General features: G+C 58.8%; 1 protein-coding gene across 5 annotated transcripts in view; it reads left to right on the top strand.

Annotated features, from left to right (window-relative positions):
• Positions 1–20,792, top strand: part of LLGL2 (LLGL scribble cell polarity complex component 2) — a 33,670-nt gene that overhangs the window by 11,777 nt on the left and 1,101 nt on the right. For 2 of the 5 annotated variants that reach the window (XM_070479960.1, XM_070479961.1), the window contains exons 3-22: positions 9,008–9,105; positions 10,364–10,445; positions 10,679–10,794; positions 11,075–11,233; positions 12,898–13,060; positions 13,195–13,327; positions 13,645–13,699; positions 14,267–14,421; positions 15,914–16,131; positions 16,218–16,285; positions 16,409–16,562; positions 16,652–16,756; positions 17,383–17,675; positions 17,789–17,939; positions 18,215–18,365; positions 19,025–19,141; positions 19,243–19,409; positions 19,834–20,098; positions 20,359–20,479; positions 20,695–20,723. In XM_070479960.1, coding sequence (XP_070336061.1) covers positions 9,008–9,105; positions 10,364–10,445; positions 10,679–10,794; positions 11,075–11,233; positions 12,898–13,060; positions 13,195–13,327; positions 13,645–13,699; positions 14,267–14,421; positions 15,914–16,131; positions 16,218–16,285; positions 16,409–16,562; positions 16,652–16,756; positions 17,383–17,675; positions 17,789–17,939; positions 18,215–18,365; positions 19,025–19,141; positions 19,243–19,409; positions 19,834–20,098; positions 20,359–20,479; positions 20,695–20,723 — 2,800 coding nt within the window. Of the gene's footprint in view, positions 1–9,007; positions 9,106–9,875; positions 10,024–10,363; positions 10,446–10,678; positions 10,795–11,074; positions 11,234–12,086; positions 12,175–12,897; positions 13,061–13,194; positions 13,328–13,644; positions 13,700–14,266; positions 14,422–15,913; positions 16,132–16,217; positions 16,286–16,408; positions 16,563–16,651; positions 16,757–17,382; positions 17,676–17,788; positions 17,940–18,214; positions 18,366–19,024; positions 19,142–19,242; positions 19,410–19,833; positions 20,099–20,358; positions 20,513–20,694; positions 20,729–20,792 lie in introns of those variants that run through there. The other 3 variants (XM_070479964.1, XM_070479962.1, XM_070479963.1) reach the window with 3 other exon arrangements.

Here is a 20,792-nt window from a genome sequence, read left to right as displayed (position 1 = left end):
CTCCCCCCAGGCAGGAGCTGGCACTGGGGTCACCTTTACCTGGACTACCGTGCTTACTTGGCGCCACCCACTGTGCCCCCTGGGACCTAGGTTTTGGAAATGGGGTCTCGATGGCAGCTTTCCTGGGCAGGGAGAACAGGATGCCCAGCAGTGGGCTCTCCTTGCCCCTCCTCTCTCTCTGACCTCGTTAAGTTCCTCCATCTCTCCCAGCTTGTTTCCCCACCTGTAATGTGGGGATAAGACCATGCGCCCCATCTATCTCCCCTGGGGTTGTGGGGGAAGCTTAGGGCCAAGGAGGATGGTTGGTGAGTCCTGCAGAGTGCAGTCCTGTTCCCGTGATGCCAGCTTCCTCGGAACCCTGGGGCCACAGGCCACAGCCGTCCCCTTCCTCCTCAGATCATCCTCAAAGGAAAACACAGCGTTCCCTGCAGGCGGGATGCATGGTTCCTTCTGGCAGGATCTAGGCCTTGGGCAAGTGGGGAGAGGCGCCTGTGAGAAGGTGCAGGGTTGGCATTTGACTGCCCCCACCCCACACCTGCTCCTAAGCCCCCCAGCCCCCCAACCTCCCAAAGTGAGTGTCCTCTTCCCAAGATCACAGGGCTTCCTCTGAGGCTGGGCCTGGGAAGGCCAGAGCCGGACTGTTAAGGGGAAGGAGCACAGCGTGGTTTATTAGCTCCGAGGCCACCTAGCAATCTGAAGCCAATCTGGGATAATTAGCCCCTCTCATTTCTGCTTTGATGTAGGCCCCGGCCTCCCCTCCAGAAGGTGGACGGCAGGAAGGGGAGCAGCAAGGTGCTTCTCCCCTTGGAGGGGCGCCCAGGGTCCCTCCAGGCCTTGCTGACGGGTGGGCTTCCAATCCAGCTTAGCCTCTTAGAAGCGGGGGGGAACCTCTGCCTATCACGCACTGCGTAGGCCCATCATGTGGACCACGTGCAATTAGATTATTTAAGGGCTGGGCACAGTGGCCCGGGAGTGCCAGCTGCTGTTTCCTGGGGCTGCATGCCTCCCAGGGAGAGGGAGCTCCCAGGGGCATGTTCAAGGCTGGTCAGGGTCCCAATGTGCTCTGCCATTGTCCTCTAATTTTCTTGACCTGTGGCTCTGAGGCTACCCACCTCTGGGATCAGGGCTTCCCTAAAGGAACACCTTTTCCCACTGGGGTAAGGAAGCCGTGGGCGGGGCTTTTAGGCCTTGGGATGGGTGTGTGCACACGCAGGTGTTATGAATGGGGGGAGCTGCCATTCTCATTCCCAAGGGAGCAGCTCATGGGTGTTGAGTGTGGGTCTCAGAACCTCAGCACCCACCACAGGGCCTGGGTGTGGCTGCTGTTGCCGTCCATTGCCCCTGATGACGCTGGGATCTTACACCCCGAAAAGGTGGCCGATTCCAGCGCAAACCGGATAGACAGGCTCAGCGAAGAGGGATGAACCCCCGCCCCAAGTTCCAACTGTGGAGCAACAGGGTGGAGCTGGGGTGGGGCCTGGGTAGAGGAATCACCCCCCCACCATGCCCCCAAATTCGGCTGCCCCACCCCCAGGCCTGGCTGGGGAAAGGGAGGGGAGGCTCCTGGAATTCTTTCTTCCTTCCATTCTCTTCTGAGAAACATGCTTTGAGTACCTACTGTATACATAACCCAGGGTTGGGGCTTTGAGAATCTCAGATAAGACCTTTGCCCTCCAGGATGTTTATAATCTGGTGGAAGGAAGAGGGCTGATGGTCTGAAGAGGGGAAGTCTTGGGAGATCTTTGTGGAAGGGGAGGGCCTTAGACTCATCTAGGCTCTGGGTGAATGGTGGAGCCTGAAGGGTCAGGATTGGAGGGTGAGGCGGATCCTGGGTGATTGGGGAGCCCAAGCCCCGCCCCCAGCCATGAGGTCCAGGGAGGCTGGAACCTCGGAGTCTGGGTCTGCTACACCAGAGCCTGGTGGGTTTTGAGCAGGGATGTGAGCGATCTCATTTATTACTTAGCTAAGGTGCTTCTGGGACTTTTTTCAGCCTTTCACTCCGAAGCAGGTAAGCTCAGAGCCCTTAGGAGATGTTGCATTGACTGGGTGGGGCCCAGCAGTGCGGTGGGGTGCTAGGCTTGGCACTGTTGACATTTGGGGCCTTCAGGAGCAGCAGCATGCCCAGCCCTGCCTCCCTAAGATGTGACAACCAAAAACGTCTTCAGACGTGGTGTCAGTCAGGTACCCTACTGCCTGGTTCGCCAGCCAGGTGACCATGGACAAGTTCTTGTTCAGTCGCTCAGTCGTGTCTGTGGACTGCAGCACGCCAGGCTTCCCTGTCCTTCACCATCTCCCAGGGTTTGCTCAAACTCCTGTCCATCGAGTTGGTGATGCCATCCCACCACCTCATCCTCTGTCGCCCCCTTGGACAAGTTCCTCATCTGTAAATGGAGAGGCTGGTATAAACTATCCCGCAGTGTGGGTGTGCGGATTAAAAGAGTTAGTCTGTAAGTCAAGGGGCCTAAGTGGCCAGTGGTTCCAGTATTAGCACAGCACTGTGAATGTTATCTGGCTCGAGGTTGAATTTGGAGGGTCTTGGCACCCTCCAGCAGAGGTGTGTGGCCAGGTCCCAGCAGACAGTGGGAGGCACAGAACTGGAGCTCAGAGCCTCACATCTGGGGAAGCAGGCAGTGTCCGCCCTGGAAGGGCTGGTCTGCAGGGCACCGAGCTGGGAAGTGGGACTTGGCACCATCATCGGCCAGTCCCAAGCGGCTTGCAGATGCCCACTTCTAAGCCAGCGCTGGGTCTCTCCCTCTAGCACCTTCTGGCGAAACTCTTTGACACTCACTGAGGGAGGTGCCTCAGAGAGAGCAGCATGTCCTGTGTCTTTGGGAAGGAGCTCTGTCTGTGGACAGATGCTCGGAAGCCCCTGCTGGGGGCTGATTGTCTGAAGGGCAGCTCCGGTTTACTGGGGGCTCTAGGCCAGGCAGTGAAGGGGCCAGGTGGAGCAAAGTTTGGGCCAGGACTCTGGAGCCAGGTGGTCTGGGTCTAGATGCCAGCTCCCCGAGTGACTGCAGAAACGTTACTCTCTCTGCTCCTCAGTTTACTCATCTGTAAAGTGGGTATTATAGTAACCCCTCCACCCCGGGTGGTATGCTGAGTGAGTTAAATTGCTTTGAATGGCACCCACACACGTCCGGTGCCCTACAGAGTCAGCCTCGTCTTTGCCTCCTCCTGACGGCTCAGATGGTAGTGTTCCCGCTCCTGCAGGTGAAACTGAGGCCTCCAAGCTTGCATGGCCTGAGCACCTGGAGGGGCACTGACTCGGAACCCAGCACCCAGTTCCATCTGCCCACAGCCAAGGCCTCAGGGTGCTGGCCCTGACTCTCACCCGTGCCAGCTGCTGGGTCCTCGGGCCGGTCGGGAGGACAGAGGAGTCAGCTGGCCATGCCAGCAGGGCTGCCGGGGACCACACGTAGGGACTGCAGGACCCACAGGAGGGAGGAAGGGACCCAGAGGGCACGTAGCTCACGTTAAGTAAAATCTCTTCCTTGAAAAATCCCTCGAGGCCCGGCCGGCCTCCCTGGTGAGACCTGCCAGCCGGCTGATAAGGGCGCCCTTCCTGCCTGGGACCACCCTCCCCCACCCCAGGCCCTGAACAAACAGCGTGTTCCTGACCAGCTGCCCCTGTCCAGGGCCAGGCGGTCTGGTCCTGGCTTTTGCATGGCTGGGCCCCTGGTGTCAGGTGACAGCCTCCCAGGGAGGCCAGGTTGCTGCCAGCGCCAGGAATCTGGGCTGACCACACCCAGTCTGGGTCAGTGCCTCCCTGTCCCCCACTTCGCCCCCCAGCACGCCCCTGGGCAGCCTTCCCCCGCCGCCAGCAAATGCTAGGGGCTCCTCAGCCCTCGGTCTTGGAGGGGGTCCCCCCTTTCTAGGGGCAGGAGGAAGGGCCCCCTGTGCTCTCTCCTTACCGGGGAGCCTGAGTGAGGCAGACAGGCCTTCTCTCTCTCCACAACAGGCTAATGTTGCAGTTTGGCGGCTCCTACAAATCTCTTCTTTCCCAACTCCCTGTCAAAAGGGCTCATTGTTCTCCCTTCTCTCCACAGAGGTCACCTGAGCCAGGTGGCAGGGTGGGGGCGGTGCCAGGTAGGCTGGACGCTGGGCCCAGGAGGTCGAGGAGGTCAGCCTCTGCTTCGAACCGGAGCCGGAGGCGGCCAGGAGGGCTGGGCCTGCGTCCTGGGAGGAGGGCTGGTGGGGGCTGCTCTGTGCCTTGGAAGTCCACACAGGGCCCCCCCCACCCCCGGGGCTGAGCCCCTCCTGTACCCGGGAGCTGCTTCCTTTAAGGGAGGTCTGATACCTGCCATGCTCTGGGGTCCTGGAGCTGTGCCTAAACCCTCCGCCCGCCAGGGGCAGGGGCAGGGTTCCTGCCCACCTGGGCCTGGTGGAACCGATTCTTCAAAGGCCGTGAGGAGTTGGAGGGAGGGGCACCTGAGCGTGGCGGGTAGCCAGAGCGCAGGCCACGGTGCCTTGTGGAAGCCTCTGCCTCTCCCGGCGTCTCCCGCCCTGGGGGTCCACCTCCTCCCTGTTCCCCTCCAGGCTTTCACTGACCTCTCTTCTCACCCCATATCCAAGCCCCAGCAAGACCACCAGGGCCCCTCATAACTGGCCTGGGGTCCCCATGGCTCCTTGTTCTGCTGGGTCCCCAAGCGCATATTCCTCATTTCGCTTTGCCTCAATGAGGGGTTCGTGGGTCTTATTTGCCTGTGGAAGCAGGGCCACTGTGCCTGCTCCCGGACTTGGGGAAGCCCCTGTCTCCACACTAATTACACTCGAATCCACTCTTTTGGCCCCAGACAGTTAGTTGTTGTTCAGTTTGACTTTGCTGCCCCATGGACTGCAGCATACCAGGCTTCCCTGTCCTTCGCTATCTCCCAGAGTTTGCTCAAACTCATGTCCATTGAGTCGGTGATGCCATCCAACCATCTTGTCCTCTGTCGTCCCCTTTTGCTCCTGCCCTCAATCATTTCCAGCATCAGGGTCTTTTCCAATGAGTTGGCTCTTCACATCAGGTGGCCAAAGTATCGGAGCTTCAGCATCGGTCCTTCCAGTGACTATTCGGGATTGATTTCCTTTAGGATTGACTGAGCCAGTTAGGGTCACCATTAAATTCCCTCCCATTTTGTTTTGTTTCAGCCACATTGTGAGGCATGTGGGGTCTTGTTTCCCTGACCAGGGATCAAACCCACACTTTCTGCATTGGAAGCATGGGTTATTAACCAGTGGACCACCAGGGAACTCCTCCATTAATTTGTTTTTGAGGGAGCTTTGGTCCCTCCTGAGTTGTCAACTTGGAGAAGACGCCTTGAGGGATATGAGGGAATAAGAGAGAATCGTTGAAGGAGGCAGGGGCCTTTGCCCTGTGAGGCCAGCTGGGCCCTGAGGCTCATCTTGTCCAAGCCAAAGGCAGCCCTGCTCCGTGCAGTCTTTAGGATCGTCCTGTGGACCACACGTGAAATGAGGCAACGTAGCTTGCCCAGCTCCACACACTTTTTAAGTGATAGCTGAGGATTCTGAGTTTCGTGGGCCTGACTCAGTTCCTGTTCTTTCTAAACCAGCCTATGAGAAAGAATGTGGTTTGGGAGGGAAAGGTGTCCTCAGGACCCGAAAGGAAATGAGCTATGAGTACAGGTGATTGAACCATAGACCTGACCTTTATCTCCCGCTGGGTTGGAGGAAAGAGTGACCTGCAGCAGGAGTGACTCAGGTGTGATATTAGGAGAACTTCCTGCTGATTCGTTGATAGGATAACGTGTGCTCTGAGCCCCTGATGGAAACCTGTTGTCTCTTTGGCTTGACTTTCCTGCCAATGTCCCGAGGTAGACATGTCTAAGGCAGCACCCTGGTCCGATAGGAATATAAGACGTACACAATTTAAAATGTTGTCGGAGTCACATTACAGTGTTTAAAACAAGTGAATTTAATTTTGATGAGGTATTCTGTTCAGCCCAATATATCCAAAATGTCATTGTTTCAACATATAGTCAATAGATATTAGATTTTCTTAATTTTTTTTTTAATAAAAAGGATTATCTTATACTTACAGCACATCTCAATTTGGCCATTATATTTTCTTTTGGAATACATGATCTATATTTAGCATTTGGAAGTTGAAAAAGGAAATTCAAGGCTCTGGTGCGCCTGACTCCAGCCCCTGTTGCTCTGGAACCCAAGAACATAACCTGTAAAGTTTTCTAATTACTGAATTGTGAAGGCCCATGCTTGAATTTAAGTTAAATGCAATTAGAAGCTCAGTTCCCTAGCGGCAGTAGCCACATTTCGAGGGCGCAGGATCTCCTCGTGGCCTGTGGGTGTCTTACAGGGCATCAAGGCTTGGGCCCCCCAGGCTCCTGCTGGCTGTTTCCTCCACCGTCCTCCAGATTCTAGAGGCTTTGGCCTTGAGCTGCTGCTGCTGGTGGTGATGGGAACATGCTGTCAGCCCAGGGAGGCCCCAGCAACCTGGGGCCGGCCGAGGGGGGCTCCTGGGGCAGCTTGTCCCACACACCGCATCAGCCTCCTTTTCCTGGGAAATGTTTACATTCCAGATACCCTGCTATCTCCCCAAGGCTTTTCAAGGCTCTGCATTTTTTGCATAGCTGAACAGGAACCTGGTCTGGAGCGGGTTGGGGGGGTTCCTGCCGGCCCACTGCTGCCCCCTTCCAGGTACAGCCACTTAGAGGGCAGACTGTGTCCCTGGCAGAGAACCAGGCCTGCGGGGGCCCACACCTATGCACCCCAGAATAGCCACTCTTTGGAGCTCTCGTCCCCTGGTCGACCCCAGCACAGGGCCTCCTTCCTGGATCCACTGGCCAGGGCAGGCAGGCAGGCAGCAGTTGGGTTTGCTAAGCTATCACCCCAGCTGTCACCAGGACTTATCTCTCTCTGCTCCTTGGAGGCCAAGTGAAGCCCAGAGCAGAGCCTTGGGCCTACAGAGAGCTGCCTCACTGGGGAAGCCTTTTTCTGCAGGACAGTCTCCATGGCTTAAAAGAAAAAAATCTTCAAAGTTGCTGGCTGATGTCCTGTGTCCCACTCTAATCTAGCTCTACGGGTTCAGTATCCCCTGGGGTGGGGGCCAGGGGTTGAGGTATGCCGACTAAGAAACCAGTGAAAATCCTCCTGAAGATGGTTGTCAATCTCAGTCCTACTGCTTACATCCATACCTTTTTAACCTGTAATTCCACCCCAGGACATCTGCCTAAGGAAATTCTTAGCTATAGGCAGAGATAAGAGAGCAAGAATGGTCATCAGTGTAACTGTCAGTTGCAAAACCTCAGATAACAAAGTAAATACTCAATAAGAGAGGCCTAGTGAGTTAGGGTACCTCCCCCTGAAGACTATTCTTCAGCCATTTACAAGTCATTTTAGGGAGTTCTGTGGTGGTCTAGTATTTGGGACTTGGCACTGCCATGGCCTGGGTTCAATCCATGGTTGAGAAACTAAGATCCCACAAGCTGAAAAGTGCAGCAAAAATATAAAATAATAATTTTTTAAAAAGTCATTTTGGTGCTTTGAACAGCCTGGGCTGGTTATAGGTAGGAAGACCGAATACAGAGCTGTATGTGTGTACATATATCCATGTGGTGTGATCCCACCTAAGTCTCTGCTTTTTTGTTTGTTTTTTTAATTTATACTTTATTTATATTTTTATTAAAAATTTTTTTAAATGTATATGTATATATATGTATTCCCCGACCAGGGATCAACCCTGTATCCCCTGAAGTGGAACTACAGCGTCGTAACCACTGGACCTCCATGGAAATCCCAAAATTAAAAAAAATTTTTTTAGAACGGTTACTTCCATTTACAGTTATTACGAAGTATTAAAGTTGCCCAGTTGTGTCCTACTCTTTGGACTATACAGTCCATGGAATTCTCCAGGCCAGAATACTTTCCCTTCTCAAGGGGCTCTTCCCAACCCAGGTCTCCTGAGTCCCAAGGGAAGCCCAAGAATACTGGAGTGGGTGGCCTATTCCTACTCCAGCAGATCTTCCCGACCCAGGACTCAAACTGGGGTCTCCTGCATTACAGGCAGATTCTTTACCAACTGAGCTCTCGGGGAAAGTGTTGGCTCTATTCTCTGTGTTGTAGGATACATCCTTGAGCCTATCTTAGACTCAGTAATCTGTACCTCACACTCCCCACCTTTGTATGCCCTTCCTGACCCTTTCCCACAGGTAGCCACTAGTTTGTTCTCGACATCTGTGAGTCTACTTCTTTTGGTTATATTTGCTAGTTGGTTGTATTTTTTTAGATTCCATGTATAAGTGACAACATAGAGTGTTTGCCTTCCTCTGAGGTCGCTATCTGCAAGTATAGAGCCACACACCTATGCCCTTGCAAGCAAGGGTTTCTCTGGTCGTGAGAGTGTGGGTGACTTTTGTTCCTTTTCTCAAGCTCCTTTGTATGTTCCAGGTTTTCTCCCACATGTATTACTTCTAGAAAGAGAAGTGAGCAAAGGCATGTGTCTGTGACAAGCACTCGAGAAGCTTCCTCCATGGAAAGATGGTGAAGAGAGCTCACAGTGGCAGGGTTTCAGCCCTGGAGGAGCCTTGGGCGGCCCAGAGTCAGGAAGGGTGGCTGTGGGTTCTGTTAGACCCCATGCGCCCACCTGGAGCTGTGACGCAGCTGGGCTTCCTGAACCGCCTCGTACCTCCCCTGTGCCGGCCCTGCAGTCTTGCCCCGCACCCGGGCAGGAGGGCTGGGTGGGCTCCCCACAGTACGGGCGGTGGAGGAGCCATGTCAGAGTTCCTGGAGAGCAGGGGGCTCCCGTGGAGTCTGGGGAGAATGAGCTCCCAGGGAGGGCCACGTGACCAAGGACCAGGTCAGGAATGGATGGAGGGTGTGGCCCAGGTGGGTCCAGCTAGGGACCCGGGTGCAATTGAATTCCTCCTTCCTGCTATGGGTGGCTTTGTCCTGCAGCTCCGCCCTCCGGCGCTGACCCCTGCCCCCAGCCGTGGAGGGGAAGAGGGGACATGTCTGCAGGCCCGTACATGCCTGGTTCTCGTTGCAGACGGTGGAGCATGGCTTCCCCCACCAGCCCAGCGCCCTCGGCTACAGCCCCTCCCTGCGCATCCTGGCCATCGGCACCCGCTCTGGGGCTGTCAAGCTGTATCCTTTCTGTCCTCCCGGCTCCCACCAAGGGAGGCCCCGGAAGGGCTGGGGGCCTTGGCATTGGTGAGATTCGAGAAAAGACTCCTCCACTGTCCACATGAAAACAAGTTGCAGATGACTCCTCTCGTTCCCAGTACGTTCCAGTACCCTCTTAGGAGTCAGCCCTGAATGCAGCAGGTGCAGGCCAGGGATGGCCGGGCAGTGGTGCTGTGGCGGGTTTCCTTTCCCCACCCCCACCCCGGAAGAATCAGTCGACTGGCCCCAGGGCTCTGTCCAAACCAGAGACAGGGTGGCCTAGGGTCAGAGAAGCCGTGCTAAGGCAGCTGCTCTTCCAGTTTCTACGCCTGATCATGTGCACTCCCTCATACACACACATAGACGCACATTGGCAGGGACAGTCTACACACACACACATTGGCAGGGACAGTCTTTCCCTGGCCTGAGGGTCGACATGGTCCAGTGGGTCTATTTCAGAAGCCAGGACGGGGGATCGCTGCTCAGGTTGTCTGGCCTGGGCTGGGCTACAAGTCTGGGAGTCCCACTCCTGGGTCTGACCTGAGCCCCCAGGGTGGGACCCAGGGGGACTGGGAGGTGGGGGGGGGGGTCACCCGGGGAGGGCCCAGCCGGCACCTCCTCAGGCGAAGCTGTAGCTTCCTCCTGCTCCTCCGCTGCCGGATGGGGGTAGGGAGCTAGGCGGTGGGTGGTGTATGCACAGGGGGGCAGAGGCCCAGGTTCCGCAGGGGCTCAGCCCTCCCTCGGCTGGTTAATCATTGCCGGCCCACAGCCATATCCTGGTTACAGCTCTCAGTGCTAAGACTGGCGCTCCCCAGTTGCCGTGGGTGGGCCCACAGGCGCCCGCTGTGTGTCTCCTCACGGGTGTCACCACGCAGTAGCTGATGACCTCCTACAGCTCAGGTTTTGGGGCTCGGGGAGGCCGGGGACTGCAGTGGGCAGGCTGACAGTTGCCAAGATAAGGCTTCACCCTTCTTAGGAGTCAGCCCTGCTGGCCTGACTGCGACAGCCCTCCCTGATTGGCTGGCTTCCCCCTCGGGGGTCAGGTTCCTGGACCTTGTCCTCAGGCTGGCCTACTGCTGCCTCCTCCCCACCGTAATCCCACCCCACCCGACCCCCCCCACACAGAGGGGTCCCGCTGCCTGGGGGAGGGAGGGAGCCCTTCTCTGCTGCGTAGTTGCGGGCCGGGGGTGGGGAGGGGTCCTGCCTTCTGGAGCTGTTATCCTGAGCCCTCTCCTCCTAGCTATGGTGCCCCAGGGGTGGAGTTCATGGGCCTGCACCGCGAGAATAACACCGTGGTGCAGATCCACTTCCTGCCTGGCCAGGTAAGCCTACCCCCTGCCCTTGTTATTGGGTTTGGTGCTGATGAAAGGACCCGGAACAAACCTGCCTTTCCCCAGCCGCAGTTCATGGCCACCCTAGCAGCCGCCGGGGCACTCTGAAATGACCCACATCTCTGAAATGACACCCTGGGCAGCCCTGGTGTGTCGAGGCCATGGGGAACGCTGCCCTGCCCTGGTTAACGAGGCTGGCCGCTCCCACCCCGTTCCCTCCCCAGTGCCAGCTGGTCACCCTGCTGGACGACAATAGCCTGCACCTGTGGAGCCTGAAGGTCAAAGGCGGGGTGTCGGAGCTGCAGGAAGATGAGGCGTTCACACTGCGTGGCCCCCCGGGGTGAGAACTGGTGGCGCCCCCAGCCAGGAAGCGGGCCTGGCTGCGGGCTGCCTCCTCCCATCCCCTCTGAGCCCCAGCTCTTTGCCATAAGTCTCCGGCCTTGGCAGAAAAGAGTCAATATGTTTACCCAGTCTGAGTCGCTATGGACACCATTAAAGGGCCCCCCGGGCCTGGGCTTCCCTGGGGCCGCAGAGGGAGTCGGTGGATTAGTGCCGTCCTGCCATGGGTCCCCCTTTGCCTGGGCAGCAGCCAGCTCACAGGCCGTCCTTCCCTTCCACAGGGCTGCCCCCAGCGCCACGCAAATCACCGTGGTCCTGCCACACTCCTCCCGCCAGCTGCTCTACCTGGGCACCGAAAGTGGCAACGTGTTTGCAGTGCAGCTGCCAGCCTTCCGCGCGCTGGAGGACCGGGCCATCAGCTCGGACACTGTGCTGCAGCGGTGAGCCCCGGGCCCCTCGGGGTGGACGCGGCCCGGTGATGCCTCGGGAGCTTATCGTTTCTCTCCTGGGAAGTCTGTAGGAATAGGAGGGCAGACTCTCAGCGCCCCCCAAACTAAGCATCTTGCCCTCAAAAGTATTAGCACGCCAGCACCAAAAAGGGTCTTGGGAGCAACTTGTCATCCCATTTAAAGGGGAGGAAAAGGAGGCTCACCATGACCATGTAGTGATACTGCTCCTAACCCAGCGTTCCTGGCACTGGTGCTGCCCCTTTCAAAGCCCGGGGCTCTGCCGCAGGGCAGACAAGGCCCAGGCCTTCCTGGTCAGCTGGGCAGCTTCTGCTGACGCTTGTGTTTTGGAGTCTCAGCTACTTGTTCGCTCTCAGGCAGGTTCCAAACGCCTGACAGCCGTGACCTGTAGGATTCTTGAGACCATTTCAGAATCTTTGCTCCTGGATGGTGGTGTCTGTGGTAGAAAGGAGTTCAGATCAGGTCTGGGGGTGGGGAGGGGGTGCCAGGGCCCAAAGGGAAGCAGTGGAGGAGTGCAGCAGGAGCCCACGGAGACTGCAGGGCTGGGACATGTAGCCCCTTCGGGCTCGAGCTTCCTCAGGGCTCCAGCCCAGGCCTGTCATACTCACAGTCACCAGGCCCCAGGTGATGGTCAAGCCGAGCTGGGTGTTGCTGGGCTGGGAAGATTCCTGCTTGCGGCTGGGTCCCTCTGAGCACTGGGCAGTGTGACTGTGGTTGGAGCAGGACTGTTTGCAGGGGGCCAGGCACGGCTGGTGCTCAACAGGGCCACCTGGCCTGCAGCAGGACAGCGGAAGGACCTGCTCCTCATTGTGGCCAAGCCAGCGCCCACCTCACCCACACCGATGAGCATGTAGTGGGTCAGGGAGGAGCCCTCGCCGGGCTTTCCTAGCCTGAGTGCCCTGGGAACCCCTCCCGTGAGTCTGAATCCTTGTTTTAAACATAGCGAGTTAGATTTGGGTTTGAGCATAGACATGCCGTCAGGATTCAGGCTGTTTCCGTTTCATCCTTGGTGTTGGCTCTTGATCCCGTGCCTGCCGCCTCATAGGCTTCTGTTGGCTGCAGCACGTCCAGACTTCACATCAGCTTTCCAGGCTCAGAAAAGGAGGCGGGGCTCAAGGCCATGACAGCTGATAACAGTTTTGTTTTGTGGGGCTTAAAAACTATTTTTATGGAATGCCAGTGCCTTACAGACGTGCAGTAAATGTGAATGTACGGTTTAACAGATTCTTGTTAAGCGAGTGTCCATGCAGCCAGCTCTGGGCAAAGATAGAACTTTGCCAGCCCCGGCCCCTCCACAGAGGGTCCCCCTCCTGCCCCTCTCAGTCATAGCTCCCTCCCTCCCCCAGAGGTAACCACCACATGGACTTTCCTAGAAATCACTTCCTTGCCTTTCCTTGTGGTGGTGTACCCCCTGTGTCTGCATCCTTGGGGGGTTTTCTCCATCTCTGTGCATTATTGTCCTTCTCTACGCATTACTTCTGTCTCCCCTTGACGATGCGTCCTAGCAGCCTTTGCATGCTTGGCACATTCAGCTCCCGCTGCTTTGCGGGTGCTGTGGATGTAGTTAACGGTGGCCACGCGCTCAGCCGTGCCGCGTCGGTGGCCGGTGACCTGGCTCACAGTGTTCCCTCGCTCAGGTTGCCAGAGGAGGCCCGCCACCGGCGGGCGTTTGAGATGGTGGAGGCTCTGCAGGAACACCCCCGGGACCCCAGCCAGATCCTCATCGGCTACAGCCGGGGTCTCGTAGTCATCTGGGACCTGCAGGGCAGCCGCGTGCTCGCTCATTTCCTCAGCAGCCAGGTAGGGGTGCCGCCAGGTTCTCCCCGCCCCCCACCTGACACATCCAGCCCCTGTCTGAGGCAGGGGGGTGCAGGCGATGGGACCGCCCCCCGACCCCAGCCCACGCATGCTGTTTCTCTTCTCCCTGCGTGAAGCAACTGGAAAACGTCTGCTGGCAGCGGGACAGCCGTCTGATCGTCAGCTGCCATTCTGACGGCAGCTACTGCCAATGGCGCATGTCCCCCGACGCCCCGCAGCTGGAGCCTGTGCGCAGCTGCGTGCCTTACGGTCAGTGCTCTGCCCGCCGCCGGGGGCCGCCCGCCAGTGAGCGGGGCAGTGTCCTCTCCAGTCCCCAGCTGATCTCCTGCTTTCCAGGTGTAGGTGCCCAACTCAGAGGAGCAAAAGCTGGGGCCCGGAGAGGGTGAAGGCAATGTTAACAGCCACACGGCGGGTTTTCTGATGCCCACCGTGTGGCTTTCTGTGGGAACTGCTCCGGGCAAGACTCCCAAGCCTAGATCCGCTCCATGGGTGTGCAGGGGTCTGTGCTACGGCCAACAGGCCTCTGAAAGCAGGAAGAGCGTTCAAGCTTATTCCTTCTCTTTTAGGTCCTTTTCCTTGCAAAGCTATTACCAAAATCTTCTGGCTGACCACCAAGCAGGGGTAGGTGTCAGGGCTCTGTCCTGTTCCCTTTCTAGAGTCTTCCTGGGGAGCCAAATAGGCTGCTCAGGCTTCTCCCTGGGGGAGATGGTGCGTAAAGGATGTCTTTGGGTCCCACATCTGGGTCTCCAGGCAACAGAGAGGGGGCCATTCATACCTCTCTGGCAAATTCCTGAAAAAAAAATATTCCCTTTCTTTCCCTTTCACCCTCCTGGAGAGAGAATTCAGATCAGCAGGTTCCAAACTCTGTCTTACCAAACAGAATCATACAGGGAAACTTGATACAGAAGCAGAAAAGGGTGATGGGGTCTGATTGAATTGGGCGTGGTGGCAGAGACTCAGCCCACAGCCTGCGTGCCCTGCTGCTCACCCCCACGTTCTCCTGGGCTACTGAGTTGACACAAGATAGGGGTCTGCCCCAGTGCCTCCTGGGAACCTTGAGTGCACACTCACCCTGAGATAGGCCACCCTCCCAAGCCCTGCCCTGGAGGCCAGTCACAGGACTGTCCCTCGGCTGACTCAGCCCGCAAGGTGAGCCCCAGCCCACCCCTGCTCTTCCGTGCCTGCCAGGTTGCCCTTCACCATCTTCCAGGGCGGCATGCCGCGAGCCAGCTACGGGGACCGCCACTGCATCTCCGTGGTCCACAACGGCCAGCAGACAGCCTTCGACTTCACCTCCCGCGTCATTGATTTCACTGTCCTCGTCCAGGTGGACCCTGCAGCTGGTAGGCAGGCAGGAGTGGGTGTGAAGGGCGGGCCCCCACCTGTAGACAAAGAGGAAGGGCCTGCAGGTGACCCCACCGCTGCCATCCCTGAGTCCCTCAGCCCCACCGGGCCTCTTCTTAGTGCCTGGAGGGCTGCTTCCTTTCCTTCCCTGCTAGCCTGAGGCTTGTCCTTGCTGGCCACACCTCCCGCCCACCCTAAAGCTCTCTTTGCCCTTCAGTGGCTCACCTGGGACTTAGCCCAAAGGGGGCCAGATCTGCACTATTGGGTTTAACACTCACTTGGATATAGTGAAGCCCTCCTTGTGGGGTGGGGCAGACAGCAGTATGGGACCATTCGAGCTGGCCTCCTGGAGCTCAGCCAGGCCAGCAGGGCGCTGAGTCAGCTTCCTAAATTGGGTGACAAGCAAGACCAGAAAGGGCCGGTGTCGAAATTTGGAGTGGAGGCCTGGCGGGAGATCTCCTGATGACTCCTCCCCGGACAGCTCTGACCTAACAGGCCCGAGGCCTCCGGGTGAGGGTGGGTGCAGGATGGCTCCGGTTGCCCTGGGCTGTTCTCTCCAGGCCTGGCTGGCAGCCCTTTGGAGGGAGACTGTGAACCTGCTTTTCCTCTTTTTCTCAGCCCCTTCCATCCTCACATCTGACAGCATGCTGGCAGCCAGGGCCAGTTTTGGGTCAGTTCTTTTAGATTTCCTACACTGATGATCTGTGAACAAAACCAGTTTTCCTTCCTTCCCAATCTGCATAGCTTTTATTTCCTTTTCTTGTCCTACTGCGTTAGCTAGTGCTTGACTAGTAGTGGTGAGAGGAGGCTTTCTTGCCTTGTTCCTGATCTCAGTGGGAAAGCTTCAGGTTTCTCACCATCGATTATTACATCCACTGTAGGTTTTTTCCTAGATATTCTTCATCAAGTTGAGGAAGTCCCCTCTATTTTTCTCTTTACTGAGAATTGTTTGGTTTTTTTTTAACCATAAATGGGTATTGGGTTTTGTCAAACACTTTCTCTGCACCCAGTGTTATACTCATGTGATTTTCCTTTTTTAGCCTGTTGACACAATACATTACATTAATTGATTTTCAAATATTGATATACCTGGGATATTTTGCATACCTGGGATGAATCCCACTTAGTCGTGGCATATAGTTCTTTTTATGCATTGTTGGATTTGGAGCCTGTTTTAAATAATTTATTATTTTTAAATATTTATTTAAATTTATGTATTTTTCTGTGCTCAGTCTTAGTTGTGGCATGCAGGATCCTTAGATGCGACATGCAGGATTTAGTTCAATCCCTGGCCAGGGATTGAACCCAGGCTCCCCGTCTTGGGAGCATGGAGTCTTAGCCACTGGATCACCAAGGAATTCCCTGAGCTGTTTGTAAAATGCAGATTCCCTGGCTACAGCCCCTGAGCCTGATTCCACAGGGCCGGGCCGGGCCGGGCACACTGCTTCCTTGTGGCTCCCGCAGCCCCTGACCCTTGGCCTGTCCCCACAGCCTTCGATGACCCCTATGCCCTAGTTGTGCTGGCCGAGGAGGAGCTGGTGGTGATTGACCTGCAGACGGCTGGTTGGCCGCCAGTCCAGCCTCCCTACCTGGCCTCCCTACACTGCTCTGCCATCACCTGCTCCCACCATGTCTCCAACATCCCGCTGAAACTGTGGGAACGCATCATAGCAGCTGGCAGCCGGCAGAGCACACACTTCTCCCCCATGGTAGGTACGGCCCGGCCCCGCCCTGCCTCAGGCCACGCCCCCTGGGCCAGCCCCACCCCGCCCGTGAACTTCATCATCTCCTCCAGGAGTGGCCCATTGACGGCGGCACCAGCCTGGCCCCGGCCCCGCCGCAGAGGGACCTGCTGCTCACGGGGTAGGTGACGCCGATGGCACTCTCCTCCTGCCGAGTGGGATATGCGGGGTGGGAGCAGAGCCCAGAGGGCTGCGTGCCGGCCCGGCAGCCCTCTGACTGGCGGCAGGCCGGTTCCACCCACAGGCATGAGGACGGCACGGTGCGGTTCTGGGACGCCTCAGGCGTCTGCCTGCGGCTGCTCTACAAGCTTAGCACCGTGCGGGTGTTCCTCACTGACACAGACCCCAACGAGAGCCTCAGTGCCCAGGGCGAGGAAGAGTGGCCACCCCTCCGCAAGGTGAGGCCCGGAGCCTGTGCACCAGGGAGGCTGGGGGCGGGCCAGGCCCAGAGCTGACGGCCACTCACGGGCCTCCTCTCCCTCGGCAGGTGGGCTCCTTTGACCCTTATAGTGACGATCCCCGGCTGGGCATCCAGAAGATTTTCCTCTGCAAATACAGCGGCTACCTGGCTGTGGCTGGCACAGCAGGGCAGGTAGCATCCCAGGCTGGGTGTGGGGAGCAGCGGGGAGGGGTGGTCAGAAGACGCAGGGCAGTGTCCAGGGCCAGGAGCTTCCTTCTCAGTATTGTGCAGGGGGGTTGGGAACAGCAGGGCCAGGAGCCTGGGCTTCCCAGGTGGCTCAGTGGTAAAGCACCCGCCTGCCCATGCAGGAGACATAAGAGACCAGGTGTGATCCCTGGATCAGGAAGACGCCTTGGAGGAGGGCATGGCAACCCCACTCCAGTACTCTTGCCTGGAAAATCCCCATGGACAAAGGAGCTTGGCGGGCTGCAGTCCATGGGGTCTAAAGAGTTGGATACAACTGAAGTGACAGCATGCACACTCAGGGCCAGGAGCTAGCCTCCTGAGCGCCCACTGATGGTGTCACCAGGAGCGTCACCCGCCCTTGACTTTTCCCAGTGAATAGGAGTTCCCAGATCCCATTAGAGGGAGGCCTTTGGGATGGCGACTTCTCCTCCAGAAGCCAGAATTAAGGACCAGAGGTTGGGCACTTGTGACCCTGGGCCTTGGCGTGTGTCTTGGGTCCTCTGCCATTGGGGCCCCGGCGCCCAGCTGTCCCTTGGAGCCAGGGTGGCTCAGCCCATCTGCCGCCCACCCAGGTGCTCGTGCTGGAGCTGAACGACGAGGAGGCGGAGCACGCGGTGGAGCAGGTGGAGGCCGACCTGCTGCGGGACCAGGAGGGCTACCGCTGGAAGGGCCACGAGCGGCTGTGTGCCCGCCCGGGGCCTGTGCACTTCGAGCCCGGCTTCCAGCCCTTCGTGCTGGTGCAGTGCCAGCCCCCGGCCGTGGTCACCTCCTTGGCCCTGCACTCCGAGTGGCGGCTCGTGGCCTTCGGCACCAGCCACGGCTTCGGCCTCTTTGACCACCAGCAGCGGCGGCAGGTCTTTGTCAAGTGAGCAGCCCACCCAGGGAGGCCAGGGCCCAGGTCTGGGATCGGCGCCTGAACCAGCAGGGTGTCCCTCAGAGTGTGACGGTGCTGACGGCCCTGCGTCCCCCCGCCCCCAGGTGCACGCTGCACCCCAGTGACCAGCTCGCCTTGGAGGGCCCACTGTCCCGCGTGAAATCCCTGAAGAAGTCCCTGCGCCAGTCCTTCCGCCGGATCCGCCGCAGCCGGGCGTCCAGCAGGAAGCGGCGGCCCGCTGGCCCTCCGGGAGAGGTGAGGCCAGGGCCAGCCGTGCTTGCTTAGGCTGCAGGCTCCGGCTCGTCTCCCCCCGCCCGACCCCGTGACCTCGGATCTATCGCTCTGCCTCTGTTCCTCTCTGTCCCCAAGTGTGAATGGCAGTCTCTGTAACACCTTGGGGTCATGTCCTCGGTCTCTGAGACCAGGCGGATGGCAGGGGGCGCGGTGGCTGGTCCTCCCTGAAGGGAAGCGTGGAGCAGTCCGATGCCCTCCCCCCGCACCCACCCTCAGGCCGCACCCACCCGCCGCAGGTGCAGGAGGGGAGCAGCAGGGCAGAGCGGACCGGACTGCAGAACATGGAGCTGGCGCCCGTTCAGCGCAAGATCGAGGCGCGGTCAGCAGAGGACTCCTTCACGGGTTTCGTCCGGACCCTCTACTTCGCCGACACCTACCTGAGGGACAGTGAGTGGCCGGTCTGAAATGGGGGGGCCCGGGCAGGCATCCTCTGGCTTGAGGGTGTGTTGGAAGCTGCTGGCTGATTTGCCCTTGAGAGGGTTGCTGCTTCCTGAGCTCGGGGAGAGCTGGAGCCCCCGCGCCTGCCTCTTTCCGCGGCCTGGGTCTCTGAGTCTGATCGCCCTGGCTTCATACCCAGGCCCCACCACACTCTGGAAGTGTGACCTTGGATGTGTCACTTAGCCTTTCTGGGTCTTGCTTCTCCCCCTGTAAAATGGGGGCGTGGCTTCCTCCTAGAGTGGTTGCATGCATTGGGACATGCCGCATGCCTGCTGGTACCCAGGAGGCCCTCTGGAAGCTGTCTGACTGTGTCTCTTTTCCTGCCAGGGTAAGGGTGGGCCGAGGGCTGTTTGCTGCTGTAATCTTGAGGGCTGAGCCATCCTGGGCTTGGGATCATCTGCACGGGGCCCTTGGTTGTCAGGGAGCCTTGCAGGCCCTTCCTGTCTACAGCAGGACGTAGGCAGGGCCCACAGCAGCTCCATTTCACAGAGGAAGAAAGTGAAGTTCACTGCCTTGACCTTGGAGTCACACAGGTAGTGAGCCAGGTCTCCTGGTTCCCCCTGAGCCCCAGAGTCAGGGGTTAAATGTAAACCTCGGCCTCCTGGCAGGTTCCCGCCACTGCCCCTCGCTGTGGGCTGGCACCAACGGCGGCACCGTCTATGCCTTTGCCCTGCGCGTGCCCCCTGCCGAGCGGAGAATGGATGAGCCAGTGCGGGCGGAGCAGGGTGAGTGCTGGGCAGGGGGAGGGTGCTTGTCTGCCTAGGCCGGGGGCAAGGTGGCATCTCCAACCTCACCTCCATCCCCGCCGCCTCCCTCCGTCCCACAGCCAAGGAGATCCAGCTGATGCACCGAGCGCCCGTCGTGGGCATCTTGGTGCTGGACGGACACAGCGTGCCCCTTCCCGAGCCCCTGGAAGTGGCCCACGACCTGTCAAAGAGCCCGGACATGCAGGGGAGCCACCAGCTGCTCGTCGTGTCAGAGGAGCAGTTCAAGGTGCCTTACGGGAGAAGGCGGGGCCCCCGGGGGACCCCTCCGCGAAGGACAACTGCTGGGACTCCCTTAAAGCTGTGTTTGTAGTTGTGTGAGGGCTGCGGAGGCACCGGAGAGAAGCGGGGGTCTTGGTGGAGTCCCCAGGGTCAGTGGTAGGAGCACTGAAGCAGGACTTGTGTCTGTGGAAGGGACAGAAGATGCAGACAGGGAACTAAGAGACCCTGGCATCCTCGAAGTGCAAGCGCAGTAACCACACGTCTGAGCGCCGAGGGCGGGCGCACTGGGGCTTCGCCGGGAAGCTGGGCAGGCGGCAGAGGGTCACGCCCAGCAGCGGCACCGGGCAGGGACGCGAGAAGGCCTCGCTGGGCTGGATGAAGCACTGCCTCCTGGTCCGGCCGCCAGCGTGACCGGCTGCCCTGCGCCCTAGGTGTTCACGCTACCCAAGGTCAGTGCCCGGCTGAAGCTGAAGCTGACCGCCCTGGAGGGCTCGCGGGTGCGGCGGGTCAGCGCGGCCCGCTTCGGCAGCTGTCGAGCCGAGGACTACGGGGAGCATCACCTGGCCGTCCTCACCAACCTGGGCGATGTCCAGGTGATCTCGCTGCCCCTGCTCAAGCCCCAGGTGCGGTACAGCTGCATCCGCCGGGAGGACGTCAGCGGCATCGCCTCGTGCGTCTTCACCAAATACGGCCAAGGTGTGCGGGGGGCGGGCCCGGCGGGGCCTCTGCCCCCCTGGGCCGGGTTTGGGGCTCCCACTGCATCGCGGGTGCTGCTGGGAAGGACAGCGTGGGGTATTTCGGCCAAAGCCAGGATCCTTAGGCAGAGAATTTTCAGAGGCTCTGGTCGCTAATGACCCCCAAGGTGGGGACCAGGGGTGGGTAGTGCAGTGCTGTTGGCAGCCACAGGGCCAGCTCGGGCTGCCCTCACCTGCCAGCCTTCTCCACCCCACCGCCAGGTTTCTATCTGATCTCACCCTCCGAGTTTGAGCGCTTCTCTCTTTCCACCAAGTGGCTGGTTGAGCCCCGATGTCTGGTGGATTCAGCAGAATCAAAGAACCGTAGCCGCCCACACAACAGGTCAGGCCCCGAGAAATCCTTGGGCCTAGGCAGGTGGGTGGAAGGGCAGGTGGCCTTTGCTCCAGCCGCTCCTCGCCCCGCCTTCCCTGGGGTGCCCGCTCTGGGGCTGCTCAGAGTCCCTTTCCCCCAAAACTCAGCCAGCACCCCCACCCACCCTTTCCCAGCCAGAATGGGAAGCCCCGTGGCCCCTGATCCTTATGGTCTCTTCCCCACAGGAACTCAGGCAGCCAGAGTGATGGAGAGGGTAAGGCGGGACTCTGGGGCAGAGTGCGACGAGGGCCGCTGGGGAGGGTCGGGGAGCCCAGGTGGTCAG

This window comes from Odocoileus virginianus, chromosome 17 (assembly GCF_023699985.2).
Source record: "Odocoileus virginianus isolate 20LAN1187 ecotype Illinois chromosome 17, Ovbor_1.2, whole genome shotgun sequence".
Classification (NCBI taxonomy): Eukaryota; Metazoa; Chordata; class Mammalia; order Artiodactyla; family Cervidae; genus Odocoileus; species Odocoileus virginianus.
The sequence above is the reverse complement of the archived record's forward strand: the minus strand, read 5'-3'. Positions and strand labels throughout refer to the sequence as shown.